The sequence below is a fragment of the Spinacia oleracea genome, chromosome 1 (genome assembly GCF_020520425.1).
Source record: "Spinacia oleracea cultivar Varoflay chromosome 1, BTI_SOV_V1, whole genome shotgun sequence".
Lineage (NCBI taxonomy): Eukaryota > Viridiplantae > Streptophyta > Magnoliopsida > Caryophyllales > Amaranthaceae > Spinacia > Spinacia oleracea.
Window position 1 is genome coordinate 130,986,019 of NC_079487.1, and position 19,402 is coordinate 131,005,420.

General features: G+C 35.6%; 1 protein-coding gene and 1 pseudogene across 2 annotated transcripts; one reads left to right on the forward strand and one right to left on the reverse strand.

The window, feature by feature from the left end:
* Positions 1 to 1,021: 1,021 nt before the first annotated feature.
* Positions 1,022 to 3,106, reverse strand: LOC110802871 (uncharacterized). 2 transcript variants are annotated; one of them, XM_022008332.2, is made up of 3 exons: positions 2,934 to 3,106; positions 1,775 to 1,801; positions 1,022 to 1,674 (listed from the first exon to the last, which is right to left on the reverse strand). In XM_022008332.2, exons 1-3 carry the CDS (start codon positions 3,007 to 3,009, stop codon positions 1,346 to 1,348), a joined length of 432 nt encoding a protein of 143 aa, XP_021864024.1. In that variant the 5' UTR covers positions 3,010 to 3,106; the 3' UTR covers positions 1,022 to 1,345. The 2 variants fall into 2 exon arrangements, with proteins under 2 accessions (XP_021864024.1, XP_021864028.1); XM_022008336.2 differs by having other exon boundaries at positions 1,775 to 1,798; positions 2,934 to 3,086.
* An 11,075-nt stretch (positions 3,107 to 14,181) lies between these two features.
* LOC110803998 (DNA-directed RNA polymerases II, IV and V subunit 8B-like) lies at positions 14,182 to 17,616 on the forward strand (annotated as a pseudogene).
* Positions 17,617 to 19,402: the final 1,786 nt, after the last annotated feature.

Consider the following 19,402-nt stretch of genomic DNA (forward strand, 5'->3'; position numbering starts at 1 on the left):
TTATCTAACTGAATCGAGTCGGGATAATTTCATGTATTGGATGGAATCGAGTCAGATTAACAACAATTTAATTAAAATTAAAATTTAAGTATGGTTTGACTCATACCATGTCTATAACAATGTGGGTCGATTCGAATCTCGAATTTTATTGGGTGGGATCAATTGCAATTATTATTAACCAGTCGCGCATAGAAATTTACCTTCATCTAAAAACAATGAAACATATACATTTACCTTCATCTAAAAACAATGAAATCACAATGTTTGATTGTGACGCAACAATCAAACAACGTGGGGTCCTAAAATGGTAATTTAGAAAGTGAATCATGGTGCATATAGAGCATGATGCACCTTAAGAACACTAGTATATAATTGAAAGAACATCTGGTTACGAGAAAAGAATATGAGTAATTTTTTTATTTAGGTTTTTAATAAATAGTAAAATAATATATTATTTTTATAACAAAAAAGTGAAATATTATACGGCATTTTACCGTAGTATCATGTTCTTTTGCTTATACACATATGTTCTTTTGATGCACCATGCTCTACGTGCACCACGGTCCATAGTCCACGGATTGGTCCTAAAATAGATTGTTTAAGGTTTATTCAAAACAAACTTACTCCGTATTTCTTTAGAACTTTAGGTCCCGAAAGAGATAGTTTAATGTTAATTCAAAACAAACTTCTTTTTTAGGAACTTTACACAAAGACGTCGTTTAGTTTGTGAGAAAACGTTTCCGGTAAAAAATAATTTACATGGAAAAACAAAATCTTAAGATAGTTTTCCTCTGTATGGTTCTTACAAAAAAAAAGGGATTTTTTTCATAATTATCTAAAAACTGGAAAAACAAAGTCTTAAAATAGTTTTCCTCTGTATAGTTCTTAAGATTTAGGTTATCTCATTCAATCGAGCCAGAAAATTTTCCGTTATTGGATGGAAGCGAGTCAAATTAGCAACAATCCGACATGTTAAAATTTAGGTTCGGGTTGACTCGAGCCATGTCTAAAACAATGTGGGTCAAATCAAATCTCGAATTTTATTGAGTCGGGTCAATTGCAATATATAAAAAATTACATTATCTAAAAACAATGAAAACTAAATAATCAAACAACGTGAGTTCTGATTCTCCTGAAAGACACTTGTACTTGTACTCCATTGTTTAATGTTAATTCAAAACAAACTTATTTATTTAAGAAGTTTACACTAAATGTAAACTTTCTTCAACTATCTCTGTCCTCTAAACAGAGTTCAAACGGACACGATACCATCTACTTTGACAGAACTAAATACTTAAACTTTATCTAAGATCTCTAACATAATATAAAAATAAAGATATTTTGGTTACTCTCCAGCATTGAAGCCACAGTATTTTTTCAAGTGTTTCATATAAGATATGTCCCAGTAGTCATTCTCTCCTAGCTCTTTACCCTCCACTACAACTTCCTTGTATACCCTTAGGAGTTTCTGGCAGTGGTGACCACGCCTACCTCCAGCATACATGCCGTCGTATATAGCATCGACAACTGCATCTATACCAGCCTCTTTCTCCAATAGATCAAAAGCCTCATCAGTTGAAACTCCGGTTTCCTGCTTTCCTAGGACTACCAACAGCTCATCTACATCACGAAGTCCCCGTGATATGGCAATTCTCTTAAGCATATCATTGTGTACTGACAACAAAAAATAATCCTGCTATAAATATTGATTCAAACTATAAAGTGTTTCACCAACATGCCAACTAATCAATCACTAATACCAAACTATAATTACCTGAACCATATCCTCCGAAAATCCCTGCTTCAACAGCCAAATTAAACAAGATTAATTAGAATAATGAAAAAGATAACAAGAGTATGAATACTAAACGCCTTCATACAGTTGGAGATAACTGACTTAGAACAAATATATAGGTCATTAAGTAATGATGATGCCGATAAACAACAGATCATTCTATATCGATCTTGTTCATTGCATATATAGTACGTACTCCTTCCGTCCCGGAATACTTGACCTGTTTTCCTTATCGGGCCGTCCCTTAATACATGACCTGTTTCTAAAAATGGAAATATTCTAACAATATTATATTATTTCTCACTTCACCCCTATTAACCCACCTACCCCTACTCCATGCAAAAAATAATTAAAAATTCAACCCCTACTCTCCCCCAATCCCACCTATTTACACATTTCCCACTAACTACATTAAAATAATACCCCACTATCAACTACTACCTATTAAACTAAATAAGTCAATTCAAGTCCCTGAAAATCTGTATCGGTCAAACCGGGTCAACCGGGTCGAGTATTCCATGACGGAGGGAGTATCATTCAGTGCAACAAACAAATAGAATTGCAGAAGATCGAGTGAATAACATATTGAGATTACTCATAGATTATGCAATTAATGTAAATTAATTAATTACTTAAACCCGAACCCCTTAATTGCAAAAGAGAATTTGGATTCTACATAAGCCAGATTAGGACTAAGGTGTGTTCTCTTAACCATAAAAATAAAAAAATAAAAAAATAAAAACATAAAAACATTCAAGTTGTTCCAGGTCTCATCCTGTGAAGAGTACACACCCTACCTAACCGCAAAGGACGGCTCTTAATCATTCAGCAATAACTTGAAAACCATGAAGCCTAATAAATATTAATTACATTTAATAATAATGATAAAAGAATCTCCACAAATTAATTACATTCAATAATAATGATAGAAAATCTCAAAAAAAAAACACAATTGCAAGCCTCAAATCAATTGATAACAAACTCGGAAGATTTACCTTAAAAAAAAATCAACAAACTCGGATGATTGACAGAGACATATATAGAGATCAAGCGGATTCATAACAGACAGAAGCAGATTCAGCTAAATTTAATTAAGATATTTATCAGAAAGAAGGAATAATAAAAGAGGAAGAGAAACCTCGGAAAAGGCGGAATCGGCTCAGGCTACGATAAATTCCACCTCCACCGCCTCGTCCGCCTGTACCTTTGCCCATCAGCTTATTGTTTGCTCCGTTTTACAATTGCCAACTATAATTCACTACTTAATTTTGATCACCAAAACCAATACTTGTAGCCATGGCCGGCTATTGGGCTGTGCATCCAGCCCAACAGCACAGGGCCTCCAATTTATTTGGGGCCCCAAAATCTAATATACATATATAAAGGAGGCATATTAGCTGAAAGTTTAGAGCGCCACCTAGGATTACTAATGGTTTCGGCCAATGAAAAATAAGATTTATAATTTCTTTTTGAATTAAAAAAATCAAGTGTCACGTAGATAATTAATTAGATACCACGTAGATATTTTAATTAATTAATTATTAATATATACAACTCCATCAAAATCAAACACTCTAATAATTAAAAAATAATCGATTTCCACGTAGATAATTAATTAGGTGTCACATAGATATGTTAATTAATTAATTAATTAATTAGTAATATATACAACTCCATGTAAAATCAAACACTCTAATAAAAAATAAATCTAAAATAAAATTCATCCAAAATCAAACAATAATCTAAAATAAATTGTCACGTAGATAATTAATTAGGTACCATGTAGATATTTTAATTAATTAATTATTAATATATACAACTCCATCAAAAATCAAACACTCTAATAATTAAAAAAATAATCGATTGCCACGTAGATAATTAATTAGGTGTCACATAGACATGTTAATTAATTAATTAATTAATAACTAATATATACAACTCCATCTAAAATCAAACACTCTAATAAAAAATAAATCTAAAATAAAATTCATCCAAAATCAAACAATAATCTAAAATAAAATAAATAAAATAAATAAAATTCCATTTAAAATCAAACATTAATACAATATTAGAGCGCCACGTAGAAAAATCTAATGTTTTCGGCCTCACGAGGCATATTTGCTGAAATATTAGAGCGCCACCTAGGATTACTAATGGTTTCGGCCAATGAAAAATAAGATTACTAATTTCTTTTTGAATTAAAAAAATCAAGTGCCACGTAGATAATTAATTAGGTTCCACGTAGATATTTTAATTAAATAATTACTAATATATATACAACTCCATTGAAAATCAATCACTCTAATAATTAAAAATCGATTTCCACCACGTAGATATTATAATTAATTAATTAATTAATTACTAATATACAACTCCATCTAAAATCAAACACTCTAATAATTAAAAAATAAATCTAAAATAAAATTCATCCAAAATCAAACAATAATCTAAAATAAAATAAATACAATTCAATTTAAAATCAAACATTAATCCAATATTAGAGTGCAACGTAGAAAAATCTAATGGTTTCAGCCAATGAAAAATAAGATTATAAAATTAATTTTGAATTAAAAAAGTCGAGTGCCACGTAAAGAAATGATTAAGTGTCACGTAGATATTATTTATTTATTAATTATTAATATTACGCATATACAATTTCATCCAAAAACAAACACTCTCATAATAAAAAAAAATCTAAAATGAAATTCAATGCAAAATAAAAGACTAATCTTCTAAAATATAAAAGTGGTATATACATAGGATATTTATTTAAACATAAAAATTTAATAGAATCCGTGCATCGCACGGGCTAAAATCTAGTCTGAACTAAAACTGTCTATAAATTTTCAGCGTGAATATTTACATTAATGGAATACATCTCAGTTGGTTGATTGAAGGGCAATAATATCTCCATTTGTTTTTAACAAAGGTAAAAGGTTCGAATCCCCGTGACCTGATTTCTGTTTTTTTTGTTTTCTTTTTAATCTTTTAGGCTTTACCATTAGGGTGTTAAATGAGTTGTAATCTAGGAACTCGAGATTGACTTTTACTCCCTCCGTTCCAAAATGTTTGTTACGTTTGGACTTTTGCACGTTTATTAACGTATAATAAAGATTCTTTTGGTTTTTATTAAAAAAATAAACCAAGTAAAACCCTAATCCACTAATAATTACAACAACCAATAAGATTGTTTTATTTATCAAAATGAACCAATAATGGAAAAGCACAAAGATTGCTAACTTAACATACTTGGGAAATCGTAAAGAAATTTAATGAGTTGAAAAAATTGGACCAATTAAAATTAAAAGTTGGCACAAAAAATAATATTATAATAAGTTTATAAAAGGAAAGATTCCCCCATGTAACAAACATTTTGAAACAACCTAAAAGAAATACGTAACAAACATTTTGAAACAACCTAAAAGAAATACGTAACAAACATTTTGGTACGGAGGGAGTAGTTTACATAAAAATATTTTTGTCTTATTAAATTATCCGTATAAAGGACAACTGAAGAGCTTCCTTTTAAAAACAAGATTTAGAAAATGTGTACACAAGTAATAATATTTTTCTGTTATTTGAAAGTGAATAATTCAGACTATAGACTTATAAGTTATAACACATACAAAATTTCCTAGATATTTAATGTAATATATAATTTTTTTTTCGGCTTTAGAAAGTTTGTGAGTAATGCATTTTATGGTGGATAACATAAACCATAGACTTGTCGACTTGTCGTAAATGTATCCTTTTTTAGATTATTAGAATTATTTGACTTTAGAAAGTGGTACTCCCTCCGTCCCGGAATACTCGACCCGGTTTGACCGGCACAGAGTTTAAGAGACTTGAATTGACTTATTTAATTTAATAGGTAGTAGTTGATAGTGGGGTATTATTTTAATGTAGTTAGTGGGAAATGTGTAAAGGGGTGGGGTTGGGGGAGAGTAGGGGTTGAATTTTTAATTAGTTTTTGTATGGAGTAGGGGGTAGGTGGGTTAATAGGGGTGGAGTGAGAAATAATATAATATTGTTAGAATATTTCCATTTTTAGAAACAGGTCAAGTATTAAGGGACGGCCCGATAAGGAAAACAGGTCAAGTATTCCGGGACGGAGGGAGTATGTTTTATGAATTTTAAAAATTTGTAAAATGTGCATTATATATGTATGAAGTGAAGCATATAGCACAGGGCCACCAAATTGTTTAAGACGGCCCTGCTTGTAGCCTCGTAGATAGATGAATATAAAGGTTGGGTTTCAATCAAACTACCAAATATTTTGTTTAATTTAATACGTAGTTATCTGGGAGACTGGGAGTATGGAATATATAGTTGGAAAATTTGTTAGAAAGGAACTTTTAAAATACAAAAATTGTGAGAAAGAACCTTTTAAAAAAACAGTTGTGAAAGAAGGCCCAATTGAGATTTTTTTGTTGTGAATCAGGACTAAATGTGATTTTCCGGTGGCGTTGACTGGCGCGTGACAAACACATGTTTGACTTTTTAACATTTAAAAAAAAAAAATCTTTCCTCCAAATTTATCCCCCCACCCTTTACTACACTAACTACCCCGAAACAAAATAAATAAATAAAACCTTGATTTCTCCTGCAATCGTTGAGGTTTCACCGACTTTGGTGCCGGCGAATGTTTGCATCGCCGGTGGCGATAGCGGGAGAGCGAAGTTTTTGCTGCCGTTATCAAGACAAGAAATTGAGGATGATTTCGTAGAAATGATCGTAGAATACCTCCCCGGAAACCCTAATTTCAAGATTCGAAAAATTGGAGAAATGAGAGCAAAAAAATTGGAGCTTTTAGTATTACCTAGTACGAAAATGACCGAATAACAATTAGGTTGCGCGAATTTGATTAATTTCAACTGAGGAGCAGAAATTCGAGCTTGGAAGGAAGAAGAAAATGGGGGAAGAGGCAGAGTAGGTTTCAGCAAGAGAGAGGGAGAGTCGATTTTTTTTTTTTTTTTTTTTAAGTTTAATAAGTTAGTTGGGGTGGGGGGATAAATTTGGAGGGAAGATTTAAAAAAAAAAAAAGTTAAAAAGTCAAACACGTGCTTGTCACGCGCCAATCAACGCCGGAAAGCCACCGGAAAATCACATTTGGTTCTGATCCACAACAAAAAATTTCAATTGGGCCTTCTTTTACAACTTTTTTTTTAAAAGGTCATTTCTCACAATTTTTGTGTTTTAAAAAGTCCTTTCTGACAAATTTTCCTATATAGAATTACTCCCTCCGTCCCGAATACTCGCATCGGTCTGACCGGTGCGGAATTTAAGACATTTGAATTGACTTATTAATTTAATGGGTTTTAGTTGATAGTGGGGGTATTTTTTTAATATAGTTAGTGGAAAATGGGTAAGGGGTGGGGAGTAGTGAGTGAGGGGTGTGGATTTTTAAATGATTTTTTGTAGGAGGTAGGGGTGTAGGTGGGGTAGTGAGAAATAATATAATATTGATAAAGATTTCAATTTATAGAAACGGTGCAAGTATTAAGGGACGGCCCAAAAAAAAAGCGGTGCGAGTATTAGGGGACGGAGGGAGTATTTTATACAGTATATCTTAACTATATTAAATAAATAAAAACTATATAGAAGTCTATATGACTTAACTTCTTATAGACCGGGTATTTTGTCTTGGACCGTTGGACATAAAGAAAAGGAGAATGGAAAAAAAAAGGAAAAAAAAGGTAAAATGGGTTGTAATAAGAAAAGGGAAAGCCACCGGAAAAACATAAAACGCAACCTTGCAGTTCTGTTCTCTCTATTGTGGATTTCACTCCAAAAGCTCAAAAGTCAAAACTCTGTAAAACCTCCGTAAACCCTAAAAAGCTCCATCAACTAAAAAAAAAGAATTTCTTCATCTGACATAATCCCAAAAAAAGTTAGAGAGAGAAAGTTAGAGAGAACAGAAGAAAAGTTTAACTTGTCTTCTTCAATTTCCTTGAACCCAAATGGGTTCATCACCAAGACCACCAGATGATACCCTCATGAGAGACAATAATCAAGAACATATTCCGTCAAAATCAGTGGCTACCTTGAATTTCAGAGAAGCAATAGCATCATCATCTCAATGGTTTAAGGAGGCTAGGAAAATCATTAATACGTCGTTAGAGTGGGAGGAAAATAATGAAGACATTCCAGATGATGGATTAGCGGTGGCGTTTGATAAAATCACGTTGGAAAAGCTGCGGGCGCCATGGAAATTGACACTTATGGGTAAATGCATGGGGATTCAGGTGAAATCGAGTTATTTAGAGGGGAGGGTTCGAGCGATGTGGCGTATCAAAGGTTCTTTGGAGGTTATTGATATTGGTAAACAAGTTTATTTGTTTAAATTTACACAAACCGATGATTATGAGCGTGCGTTGTTTGGGGGTCCATGGTTCATTATGGATCATTATTCAATGATAACACCTTGGAAGCCAAATTTTAGGCCGTCTGTTAATGGATTCGATTTCATGTCGGTTTGGGTACATATCGAGGAATTACCGGTAGAATATTATGATAAGGATGCATTATATGAGATCGCTAAGGTAATTGGAAAACCAGTTCGAGTTGATTATGCAACTGATAAAGTGTCACGGGGAAAATATGCAAGAGTATGTGTGGAAATTGATCTTAGGAAACCAATTATCACCAAGGTGTGGGTTGGTGGATTTTGGCAGCCAGTAGTTTACGAAAATATCACGGCACTTTGTTTTAAATGTGGTAAAATTGGCCACGTATTGGAGAGATGCGATCAGATAGATGGGAATGCGTTGGTAAATGGTCAACCCACTAATAAGCCCAAGTTGAGTAAACAGGATGAAGCCCAAATGGAAGAGGATGTAAATGAGGTCATTACAGGTACGGATGATAGTAGAGTTGGACAAATACAGTCTGATATTTATGGGCCTTGGACACTGGTCCAAAATAAGAGAAGTCCAAGAAATAATCATGGGAAACAACGACAGACTAATGCCCGGATTAATGAGTATAAGAGGGGTTCTTCATCAAAAGTTGCGACAACAACATCATTAAATGGGGCTAACTCGAGAATGGCAAGGGATAAGCAGATTCACCAATCAGAAGGAGAAGTTAATGAGCCAATGTTAACTGCCCCAAGGCACACTTTACTGGAGATTAGTGTTACGCCGGAGATAATTGAATATGAGGGTGATAAAACCGTACACTTGGCGAACTCGTTCACCCACTTGGCAAAGGAGGTTGATTCACCTTCTGCCTTTTATAATTCGGATCCTTCTTTTCACTGTGTGGTAAACCAAGTGCACACTTCTTCTCTCTCACCATCCAATCCCCTTTCTTCACATTCTGAAATTCTTCCTCAAGAAGCTATCACTTCTCCCTGTTCAAATGGAAAACAAGAAAACCACAAACACTACATGCATGCAGACAAATTTCAACCCAAATCAAACACAGTGGAGAAACAGCAAGACTTGGATTCAAAGAGGACCCAGACATTACCGCAATCAAGTCAACCACCAGACGATGGAAGAAATTCAGCAAGTTCATTGCCCAATCAGGCAACCATCGACGCTGCAATTGTTTCCAGAGCAATCGGAGATGAGTGCATGCAGGAGTCAGAGAATGCCGAAGTCAGGGGAAATGGAGTTCAAGAATGTGGGTTTGTTAGCAATGGAATTGAGAAGGAAAGAAGGAATGGAGCGGATAGGACCACGACCGAGAACACGGTGGGATGTACCCCCTCCTCAGGAGATGAATCACTTGACATTGATAGGAAGAGAACCGGATTTCAACCCGATAAATATGCGTCCCCATATTCCGGTTCGGGTGCAAAAAGAGGTCCCAGTTCATCCTTTGCAATTCGAAACTCAAAGTCAAGAAATGGGGCATGCGGATCGCCTTATGGCATTGTACGTCACACAGAGAGAGGTGGTGGGAGTACAAGTTCAAGTCAGCGCATTTCAAAAGATGTTAGATCCCAGGAAAGTGTTTACGTACGTGACTCCAATTCGAATGGAGGATCTAAATATGATGGGAGTCATGCAGTATTGGAGGGATTGGGAGGAGTATTTTCTTCCACCCAATGCGGAGGAGATGGAGCATCCTAGATTAGCGGTCCAAAAACCAATCCCGAATTTACAAATGAAAATTTGTTTGTGGAACGTTCGTGGGGCAGCAAGAGATGATTTTGTTCCAAGGGCTTGGAACATAATTCAAGAGCAACATCCGTCCATTTTTATCCTTTTGGAGACGAAGAGCGATGATCATCGAGCAAAGGAGGTAATGTTTCAATTGAAATTCCATGATTTTCGCGTGGTCCAACCGACTAACAGGAGAGGGGGGATATGACTGTTTTGGAAAAACACTGTTGACCTTACTCTGTTTTCGGAAGAAACAAATTTGTTTCATGTTCTGTTTCACTTCAAAAACATCAAACCAGAGGTGTTAGTCACCGGGATACATGCACCTAGTGTTCCAGGTCCTCGCCATCAGTTATGGAGGGATTTGCAGCAAAACCTGCCACCTGAGGATACTCCATGGTTGGTGGTGGGGGACTTGAATGAGGTGACCTCACAAGCAGAGAAAAGTGGAGGGCGTACTTTTAAAACTGGGCAGTGTAGGGATCTCAACAACTTCGTGGATGCGGCGGGGTTAGTTGATTTGGGTTACAGTGGATGCCCATTCACTTGGACCAATGCACGAGATGGGGTGGATATGATAAAAGAGAGGCTGGACAGAGCAATGGCAAATGCGAAGATGCTGGACAACTTTCCAAACATGCAGGGCCGTTTCCTTTTAGATGTAAGGAAGTTTGGATTGAACATCCAAAATTTAAAGAATTTTTTGCAAAAAGTTGGACTAATGATAACAATGACTTCATTAAGGGTAGGAAAGATTTTCTAGCTGGTATTAAAACTTGGAATACTAATGTTTTTGGCAATTTAACTAATATTAAGAAGCGTCTTTTAGCCCGTATTAATGGGATCCAGATTGCCTTAGCTAAACATCATTCACATTTTTTGGTCAGTCTGGAAAAAACTTTGCTAAAAGATCTTAATGACATATTTAGAAAAGAACGTTTGATTTGGGCTCAGAAAGCGGGAATGAATTGGAGAAAGTATGGGGATTTTAACACAAGGTACTTTCACTTAATGGCAAAAATCAGGAAAACTAGGGGGAAAATTTTAGCTTTGAAGGGCGTGGATGATCAATGGGTTACTGATTCTCAATCTTTAAAATTAATGGCCACTAACTATTTTAGGATGATGTTCCAAACAACCCATATTCAGAGTAGAAGGTTAGTTAATTTGGGTAGCAATAACAGAATTTCAGAGCAGGATAGTATGGCTCTGCTTAGGCCCATTTCTGATGTGGAGGTAAAGCTTAACCTTTTCCAAATGGATCCAATTAAAAGCCCAGGGCCGGATGGAATACAACCAGTTTTCTTTCAAACCTTTTGGGCTGAAGTTGGGCCAAGTATAGTTAAGTTTTGTTCTGAATGTTTTAATTCAGCTATCATCCCAGAAGATGTTAATGATTCCTACATTACGCTCATACCAAAGTCAGACCAACCGGAAAGTATGTCGGATTTTAGACCAATAGGTTTGTGTAACACTATTTACAAGTTGCTCACTAAAATTATTACGAGTAGATTAAGGCCTATCTTGAATAATTTAATTAGCCCCCTCCAATCAAGTTTTATCAAAGGCCGGGGAATAGAAGATAATGTAATAGTTGTAAAAGAAATAGCGCATCATTTTCATAAAGCAAGGAAAGGGAAAAATATAATGGCCTTGAAATTAGATTTAACAAAAGCCTACGATAGTTTAGAATGGAGTTTCATTAGAGACACTTTAGTCAGTTATGAATTCCCTACTAAATTTATTGATGTGATCATGTGTTGCATTACTACCCCCAATATTTCTGTGTTATGGAATGGTGAGATTACAGAGCAGTTTAAACCGTCTAGAGGGATAAGGCAGGGTGATCCGTTGTCGTCGTACATTTTTGTGTTATGCCTAGATAGACTATCAATGATGATTGAAGAGAAAGTAAATACAAGAAATTGGGATCCTCTAAAGTTAACAAAATCTATTTCCATTTCCCATGTTTTTTATGCCGATGATGTTTTTTTATTTGGATCAGCTACTCAGAGGAACATGGAGGTAATTATGCACACAATCTCTGAATTTGGGGCTATGTCAGGTTTACAAGTTAATATGAGAAAGTCCTCCATTATATTTCCAGTCAAAATGAATCATTTAATCAGGAATACCATAGCAGGTTCTTATGGATTACGAATTTCTACTTGTTTTGGGAAGTATCTAGGGGTGGATATTAGACCAAATAAATTAAAAATTAGCAACTATTTTGGTCTTTTAGATAAAACTATGGAGAGAATAAAGGGATGGCAAGCTAAGTTGTTAAACATGGCAGGGAGATGTACTCTTATTAAGTCAGTTTTAAACACGTATCCCCTATATAATATGCAGACAAATATTATTCCGAGTGGTGTAATAGATAGAATTGAGAAATCCTGTCGGAAATTTTTATGGAATAAGGTTGATAGAACTAGATATTTGGCTCGTATTTCTTGGAATAAAATCACAATTCCAATGGGATTGGGGGGTCTGGGAATAAAGAAGTTAAAGGAATGGAATATTGCCTTTATGGCAAAATTGGGCTGGAAATTGCTAACCTCACCGGAAAAACTGTGGGTCCGCATTTTTAAAGATAAATATTTAAAAATGGTTCCTTTTTCGATTTCATTGCCAAACCTTCTAACTCCCCAATTTGGAGGGACATTTTAAAAGGACGGGACCTTTTGGAAAAAGGGATAAAGATAGGAATCGGAAATGGGGAGTCCACTTCGCTATGGTATCATCATTGGGTCGGTGATAAACCATTGTATAAGTTAATTAAAAAGGATATTCCGGAGTCGGTGGGTCATTTGTTTGTTAGAGATATAATAAAACAAGGACAGTGGAATCTCCAGAGAGTTGCTCACATTATACCAGATTCTATTCAATCTGATATTTTAGCAACTCCATTGGCCAAAGTGTCTCACTACAACGATTTCTTTACTTGGTCCAAGTCGAATGATGGTAATTTTTCTATAAAATCTGCTTATTCTCTTATCTGCAATTCCTTTTTTGAAGTTTCTGGGAATTACAACTTCGTTTCATGGAAAGCCCTTTGGAAAATCACAGCCCCTTTTAAATATAGAATGTTATTATGGAATTGTGTTCATGAAATTTTGCAAGTTGCAGATACTTTATCGAAGTACATGGAGTCAATTTCTAGATATTGTAGTCGTTGCTCCTATATTCCTGAAACTCATCTACACTTATTTCGTGATTGTGGTGATTCAAGCATTCTTTGGAATTTCATTTTTCAACGTATTACAGTAGCCAAAGAAGTTTGCTTGAATTCTTTCTTTAATTTGAATTGGCAACAATGGATGGCCTATAATCTTAGTTTAAGCAGGAGTTGGAGAATGGTTTTCATTGTGGCTGTGTGGCATATTTGGAAGGCACGAAATAGAGCAGTGTTTGAGTTGAAAATGATCAAACCTTTTTCTGTCTATAATGCTTTTTATGTAGATTATAGGGAAAATATTTTAATGATGCAGGGAAAGGGAGCAGGAAACTGGTTGCAGAAGGCTCCAGCGTGGAAACCACCAGCGCCAGGCTTTCTAAAATTGAACATAGATGGTAGCTGGAAAGAGAAAGATGAAGCAGGAGGTGGTGGTGTGTTTCGAAGCGAGACAGGAAATTGGTATATTGGTTTTGCGAGTAAATACAATGCCATTACACCACTTGCAGCAGAACTTTATGCGTTGAGGGAAGGCCTTCAAATGGCAGTCGAGTATGGAGTGCAAAAACTTGAAGTGGAAACGGATGCGGAGCTGTTGATAAAATTGTTGACATCAATGGAAGATTATTATCATCATGAATTGGCTCCGGTTATCAAAGACGTAGCTTGCCTGATGACAAGATTCAGTTCTTTCTCGATCACCCACCTTCCAAGGTTATTCAACAAGTTAGCGCATTGTATGGGGCAGTATGCAATTTCAATGGCATTGGGACATAAAGTGTTCCTTGATCCGCCACCATTCACGGATGTAGTGTATCAGACTCAGCTTAAGCAGGCCAAGGATAGTTTAAAGCAGATGGGTGAGTCTTCTTCAGCATCTCAACGACGGGAACAAGTAATCAACTTGGAGATTCCTCCCCCACCAGAAGAACAGCCCTCCACAACGGTCACAACAGAAATTATGTTTGGAACTATACCTACCAAAGTGACTACTCATTTGGTGAGTGCAAAGACAGCTTTAGATGCAAAGCAAGGCCAATTCTCAAGCGATAAAGAGTAGTTTCGGTAGTTTAAGTATCCCCTTTCCTCATCTAGATGAATATAATATTGGGCTTAGTGTATTTAGGGGGGGATCAGTTTTTGGGTTAAGGAATAGATGTTACAGTAGCTTTTGGTTTAATCTGTACGAGCTGCAAGTTTTTGTGGTCTTGCTCGTACCTTTTGTAAAGTTTGGACTACTATCTTATGTTTTAGCTTAATATAATATATCCTTCGTTGCGTTAAAAAAAACTAATCAGGTATCTCTCGATTCCCTCCTTCTCTTTCGTTAGTTTACTGATTTAGTCCACAATTTGGGGGTTTCTTAGAACCCTAAAAATCTCTTTGCTTGATTTACTGTTGTATATTTGCGAAAGAAATTCTCCGATTTTTAAAACTGATAGTATTATGATTTGGGTCTTTTATTCAGGTTTGATTGATGGCGCCGCTTCTATTTGAGGATATCTTCAATATTACCAGAATTGATCCTAATGGCAAGAAATTCGATAAAGGTATTCTGCTAAATTAGCAAAATTCTTCACATTGAAATCATATTAGTGCTATTTTTGTTTGAATTTCCAGTGATTTTATGTTATAGAAAGAAAGCTTATGTCTTTTGGGAATGAAATTCATGAAACAAACTTGCGACTAACTTTCAAAGCTTATGCCTTGTATCCTGTTTTAGTAACCTCTAATTTTTGAAACCATGGAATTGTGTATAAGGAATAATTTGGAATTCAATTGGGTGGGGATTGTCGTTTTGTTATCATGCTCATTTTCTACCTATAGAATGCCTTCTGTGTTTGTTTCTATTAAATTGAAGGTAAACCTTTGTTTGGTGGGGAAGAATTAGATTTTTGGTTGCTTATACCTCCCTTTTGTTGCGTGCAGTTTCTTGAATTGAAGCACAGAGTGACAAGTTTGATGCATTCATATTGCTCGATGTCAATATAGATGTCTATCGTATTAACAAAGACAAGAGGTACAACATTGGGCTAGCAACCACTCTCGATCTGGACGAGGGTGATTACTCGGTGTTCTATAACCAGGTTAGGCATTACTATTTGTTTACATTTTTAAAATCTCACCTCATGCGTTCTCATATGTTTAATTGTTACCAATACATATCTTCATTGCAACTAGTGTATGTGTATTACTGAAGAAGACAGGCTTTTTGTTGGAGGAAGTTTGAGTCACTGTTATAGATGGAGTGGTCAAACATTAGGCCTGAATATGTTGTAGTTAGTCACTAAGTTCTCTGGAATTGGCTTCAGGGTTTGTTTTTTGGAGACTGTTTTGACAAATATGGTCGAACTTCCTTGTTTTTATATCCTTGGAAATTGGGAAAAAAGATCATTTTTCATATGGCAACTATAAAATTTAAGACTACCAAAAAGAGAGGAAATACAAAGCGACAACATCAGTGTCCACCAGAACATCACCTAAACAAAGGCAACACCAAGCTAAATCATAGCATTCTGAACATCAAAAGCTTTACAACAGACTAAGCAAAATTTCTGTAAAAACTACATCCGGAGTAACAAACAGATTCTGATTTTCTTTTTGTATTTTTCCAAATCCATATATGATAAATGTTCTCAACAAAGAACATCAGGTAGAGCTTATGCTTATCTTTATTCTTCCTTCCACTCTTCATAGCCCACAAGACCTCTGTAGTGAAGATTTTAGGTAGTCTATTAAACTGAAACAGCCTCAACACATTTATCCACACTTCAGCGGAGAAATCACACTTGAAAAAGAGATGGTCAATGGTTTCAGGATCTCTTCCACAAAGGAAGCAAGTATTACTGCAATAATCTTCCAATCCAGCATTTTATCCGTTGTTGACAACTTCCTCCAACATGCTAACCAGGCAATAAAGATCCTTTTAGGAGTAGCTCTATTATGACAGAAAATTCTATACCAAGGCACCTTAGGGGAAACATCTCTCATTTCCTCGTACAACAAATTGATAGAAAACTGATCATTCTTGAGTAAGGAAGTCCAACCACCAGCTGCAATGGCATACTCCAAGGAACATTGTATTTAAAAAAATTGGCCATGACATGTTAATAGGACAAGAGAACAAATGCATTACCCGAGATAATGTTCAAATTTCAAGTAAGATCATTTTCCTGGCCAAAATTTGAATCATAAGATGATATGATGTGCTGCGTATCTTGTGGGGAAAGTGATAATGTGTTTAATTGCGTGTGCTTGCAGCTGAGAAAGCTCATTTAGTTGATATTGTGTTTATATGATGTTGATATGGGTATTCCCAATCCTGAGTGTCATCTTAGGGATTAATATTCATATTTAGACATCAGTGCCTTAGGTAACAAAGGGCTTATCGGTATAACTTGCAGTGCTACTATCTCTAGACTTTGGTTCTTGTAGTTGATGTTTTTTATCGGACTGTAGTTATTAGCTTGAAATTACCCTATTCTTTATGGTACTTCGACACTTTGGTTGATGGAGGTGTCGGGTGTCAGAGCCTTAAATCCTTCGACACGACATGACACCCAAATATATGGTGTCTTGTATGAAATTTATTACATCTAGGTGTAGGAGGAGTGTCGGATCCTCTGATCCCTTGTCGGACACGGCACCCAAATACAAGTCTGAGCAACATAGCCTATTCTTTTTAACTTTCAGTCCATTTCTTGGCCATGGGCTGGGAATTTATTATTTCTGCAGTGATCATTGACTGAGGCAGAAATTTAGGAATTATCCTTTTGTTCTTTTATGATCGACAAACTCAACTCTTCAACTTTTCTTATTATTACGGAGTGTTATACATTTATACTTGAAATTTAGCAACAGCTTGTTTCAGAACTTACGGGAGACACTTGCAGACAGATACGAATATGTCATGCATGGAAGGACTTACCGCATTACTGACATTGATTTTGAAGGACAAGAGAAGGGGTTAGTTATTCCATCTTTTATTTGTAATCTTCTATTATTCACTTTGCAGAATAATAATACACTGTACCCTCATTTGAAAATATGAAGACATAAACAGCAAATGTTTAAATCTTAAAATTGTGGTTTGTTTATTTGGTTTCCAGAGAGATATTTGTAATTTGTTTCATTTGGTGATGATGATGAGGGTGGACAAGAGTGTGAGTAAGAATTTCAGCTAGAGCAGAGATTGTTCCTGTTGATGAAGAGAAGTGAGTAGGCTTTCCAAGTTTGGGTGCAGATTATCTTACTTATCAAAGCTGTAAAATTGTTCTCAGACAATGTATTGAGTAAGACTGTTTAGGTATCGTTGCCAACACCTGAGCCCGATTTCTGAATCGATGTTGCATATCTATGTATTTATCGACTATTTGGATGTCTATATTTAAACTTGGCATTACCAGTCTTACTTGAGAGTATCAAAAGCCTCTTATATCTTCAGATTGAGCAAAACAGCCTCGATCTTAAATGCTTAGTTCTGAATTCATGAATGTATTGATGTAAAATAAATGAAGTAATTCTTAACCACACACCCATGCACAAGGCTACAATTGTATGCAAACTATTAGTTATAACCCTGACTCCTGTGGTGTTCAAGTATGTATTTCTAATCATCTGGAAATTAAGCCAACCACAGCCTGCTTTGTAACAAGATGATGTTATTCTTCACTGCTCTGTTCAGTACTAAATGCATGTACACCATCTCCTGATTTACAGAAGAATTTCATAAGAAATATCACATAATCCCAACTAGAGTCAACAAAAAACACAGTTCTAATGTTCTATTAGCAACTACCATGACATAGACGAGAAACACAGATGGTATGAAGCACGTGATCACCAACCCCATCATCTGCATAGGAACTCTGTACGGCATCTTGATTCAGCAACATCCCCAAGCTGTAGAGGAAGTTGACAGACGAAATTATGTCAGTGAAGTTGAGGTATGAGATAGCAATTAGCAAGTGCTATGATCATGGACACTAGAATCCCCACCCAAGGAATATTGAATAAATAAAAAAGTTTCAGCTTTCTTAAAATATTGTTATTGGCTTTAGACTCAACATTAAAGAGAGGCCTTGACCTAATACTGCGTTAAACTGAAGATATGTGTACCAATAGGTCAAGTAACTAGTCTCTATATTATTTCCACGTAAATCTGAATATGTATTTTCATTGTTGGTCACGTTTAATTCTTCGTATTGTATGTAATCAACAACAAATTTCTATCACAAAAAAAAAAAAAACAAACTTTTTTTCAGAAATTCATAATCAACTCGCAAACTTAAAACACTTCTAAAACATAACTTGATAGAGAATTGCTGCAACCTGGAACTTAGGACACATAGAAAACGACAATTAAGTGAAAAAACAAGTTGGTACTACTAATACAATACCATGAGACGAGTCTACATAATTAATTAACTAAAAACAACATGAACACCGCTTGCAGCCTAGCTTATTCTCAATCGGAACCCGAAGCATAATCAGAAACCGAAGCCACGGTTGAATCATCCTCATCATCATTTCTAGACTCTTGCTCCTCCTCATCATCATTTCCATACTCTTGTTCCTCATCATCATCATTTCCATTCTCCTCATCATCATTTCCATCCTCCTCCTCCTCCTCCTCATCTCCCTCCTCCTCATCATCTCCATCTTCCTCATCTCCACCCCCAAAACCAAAGTTCATAAGAGCCTCATTTTGTTGGTCAAGCACAACATGGAGATTTTGCAAAGCTTCTTCGACATCCTTGATCGATGTACCGGTGTCGGAAACTCCTAATCTTGCCTTCAACTTCTTTCCTGTAGCTTCGGGACCTTCATTTATGAAAGATTCGGCAATAGCGGCTGCTTTGAAAGCCACTTCCACGCTCGAGGTTGCGGTGGCAATTTTGCTAGCTTCGTGTATGACATCCCCTCGAAAATCGTCATCCGAATCAACACTTCCAAGATCATCAATGTCATTGGGGTGCATATGACATATCATCTCCCCTCTACGTAAGGAAGGGCATTGGTTGAACTCAACCTTGAAATTCTTTATTTTCTTAAGGAACTTTGCCATGAATGTTAAACTAAAACAAAGAATTGAAAGGGAAGATAGAAGAGAGTGAATTTTAAGTAGGAGTGGATGGCTACTAAAGTGTGTTTACAATTATTATATAACCGTGAGATTTCTGTTTTGTTTTGTTTGTAAAAATGTATATTACATGAGACTTAGTTTGAAATGCATGAGAGTTCATTTGTAGTTCATGATCGAGGCTAGGTGATCATACATTTCATTTGGAGTTCATGATCGATGCTAGGTGATCCTTC

Excerpts from the sequence above, each read along its gene's own strand:
- LOC110802871 (XM_022008332.2), bottom strand. The coding sequence starts at position 3,009 with ATGGGCAAAGGTACAGGCGGACGAGGCGGTGGAGGTGGAATTTATCGT. Across the intron at positions 1,802-2,933 it reads CCGATTCCGCCTTTTCCGAG|CAGGGATTTTCGGAGGATAT; the intron begins GTTTCTCTTCCT and ends TGGCTGTTGAAG. Across the intron at positions 1,675-1,774 it reads TTTCGGAGGATATGGTTCAG|TACACAATGATATGCTTAAG; the intron begins GTAATTATAGTT and ends TTTTGTTGTCAG.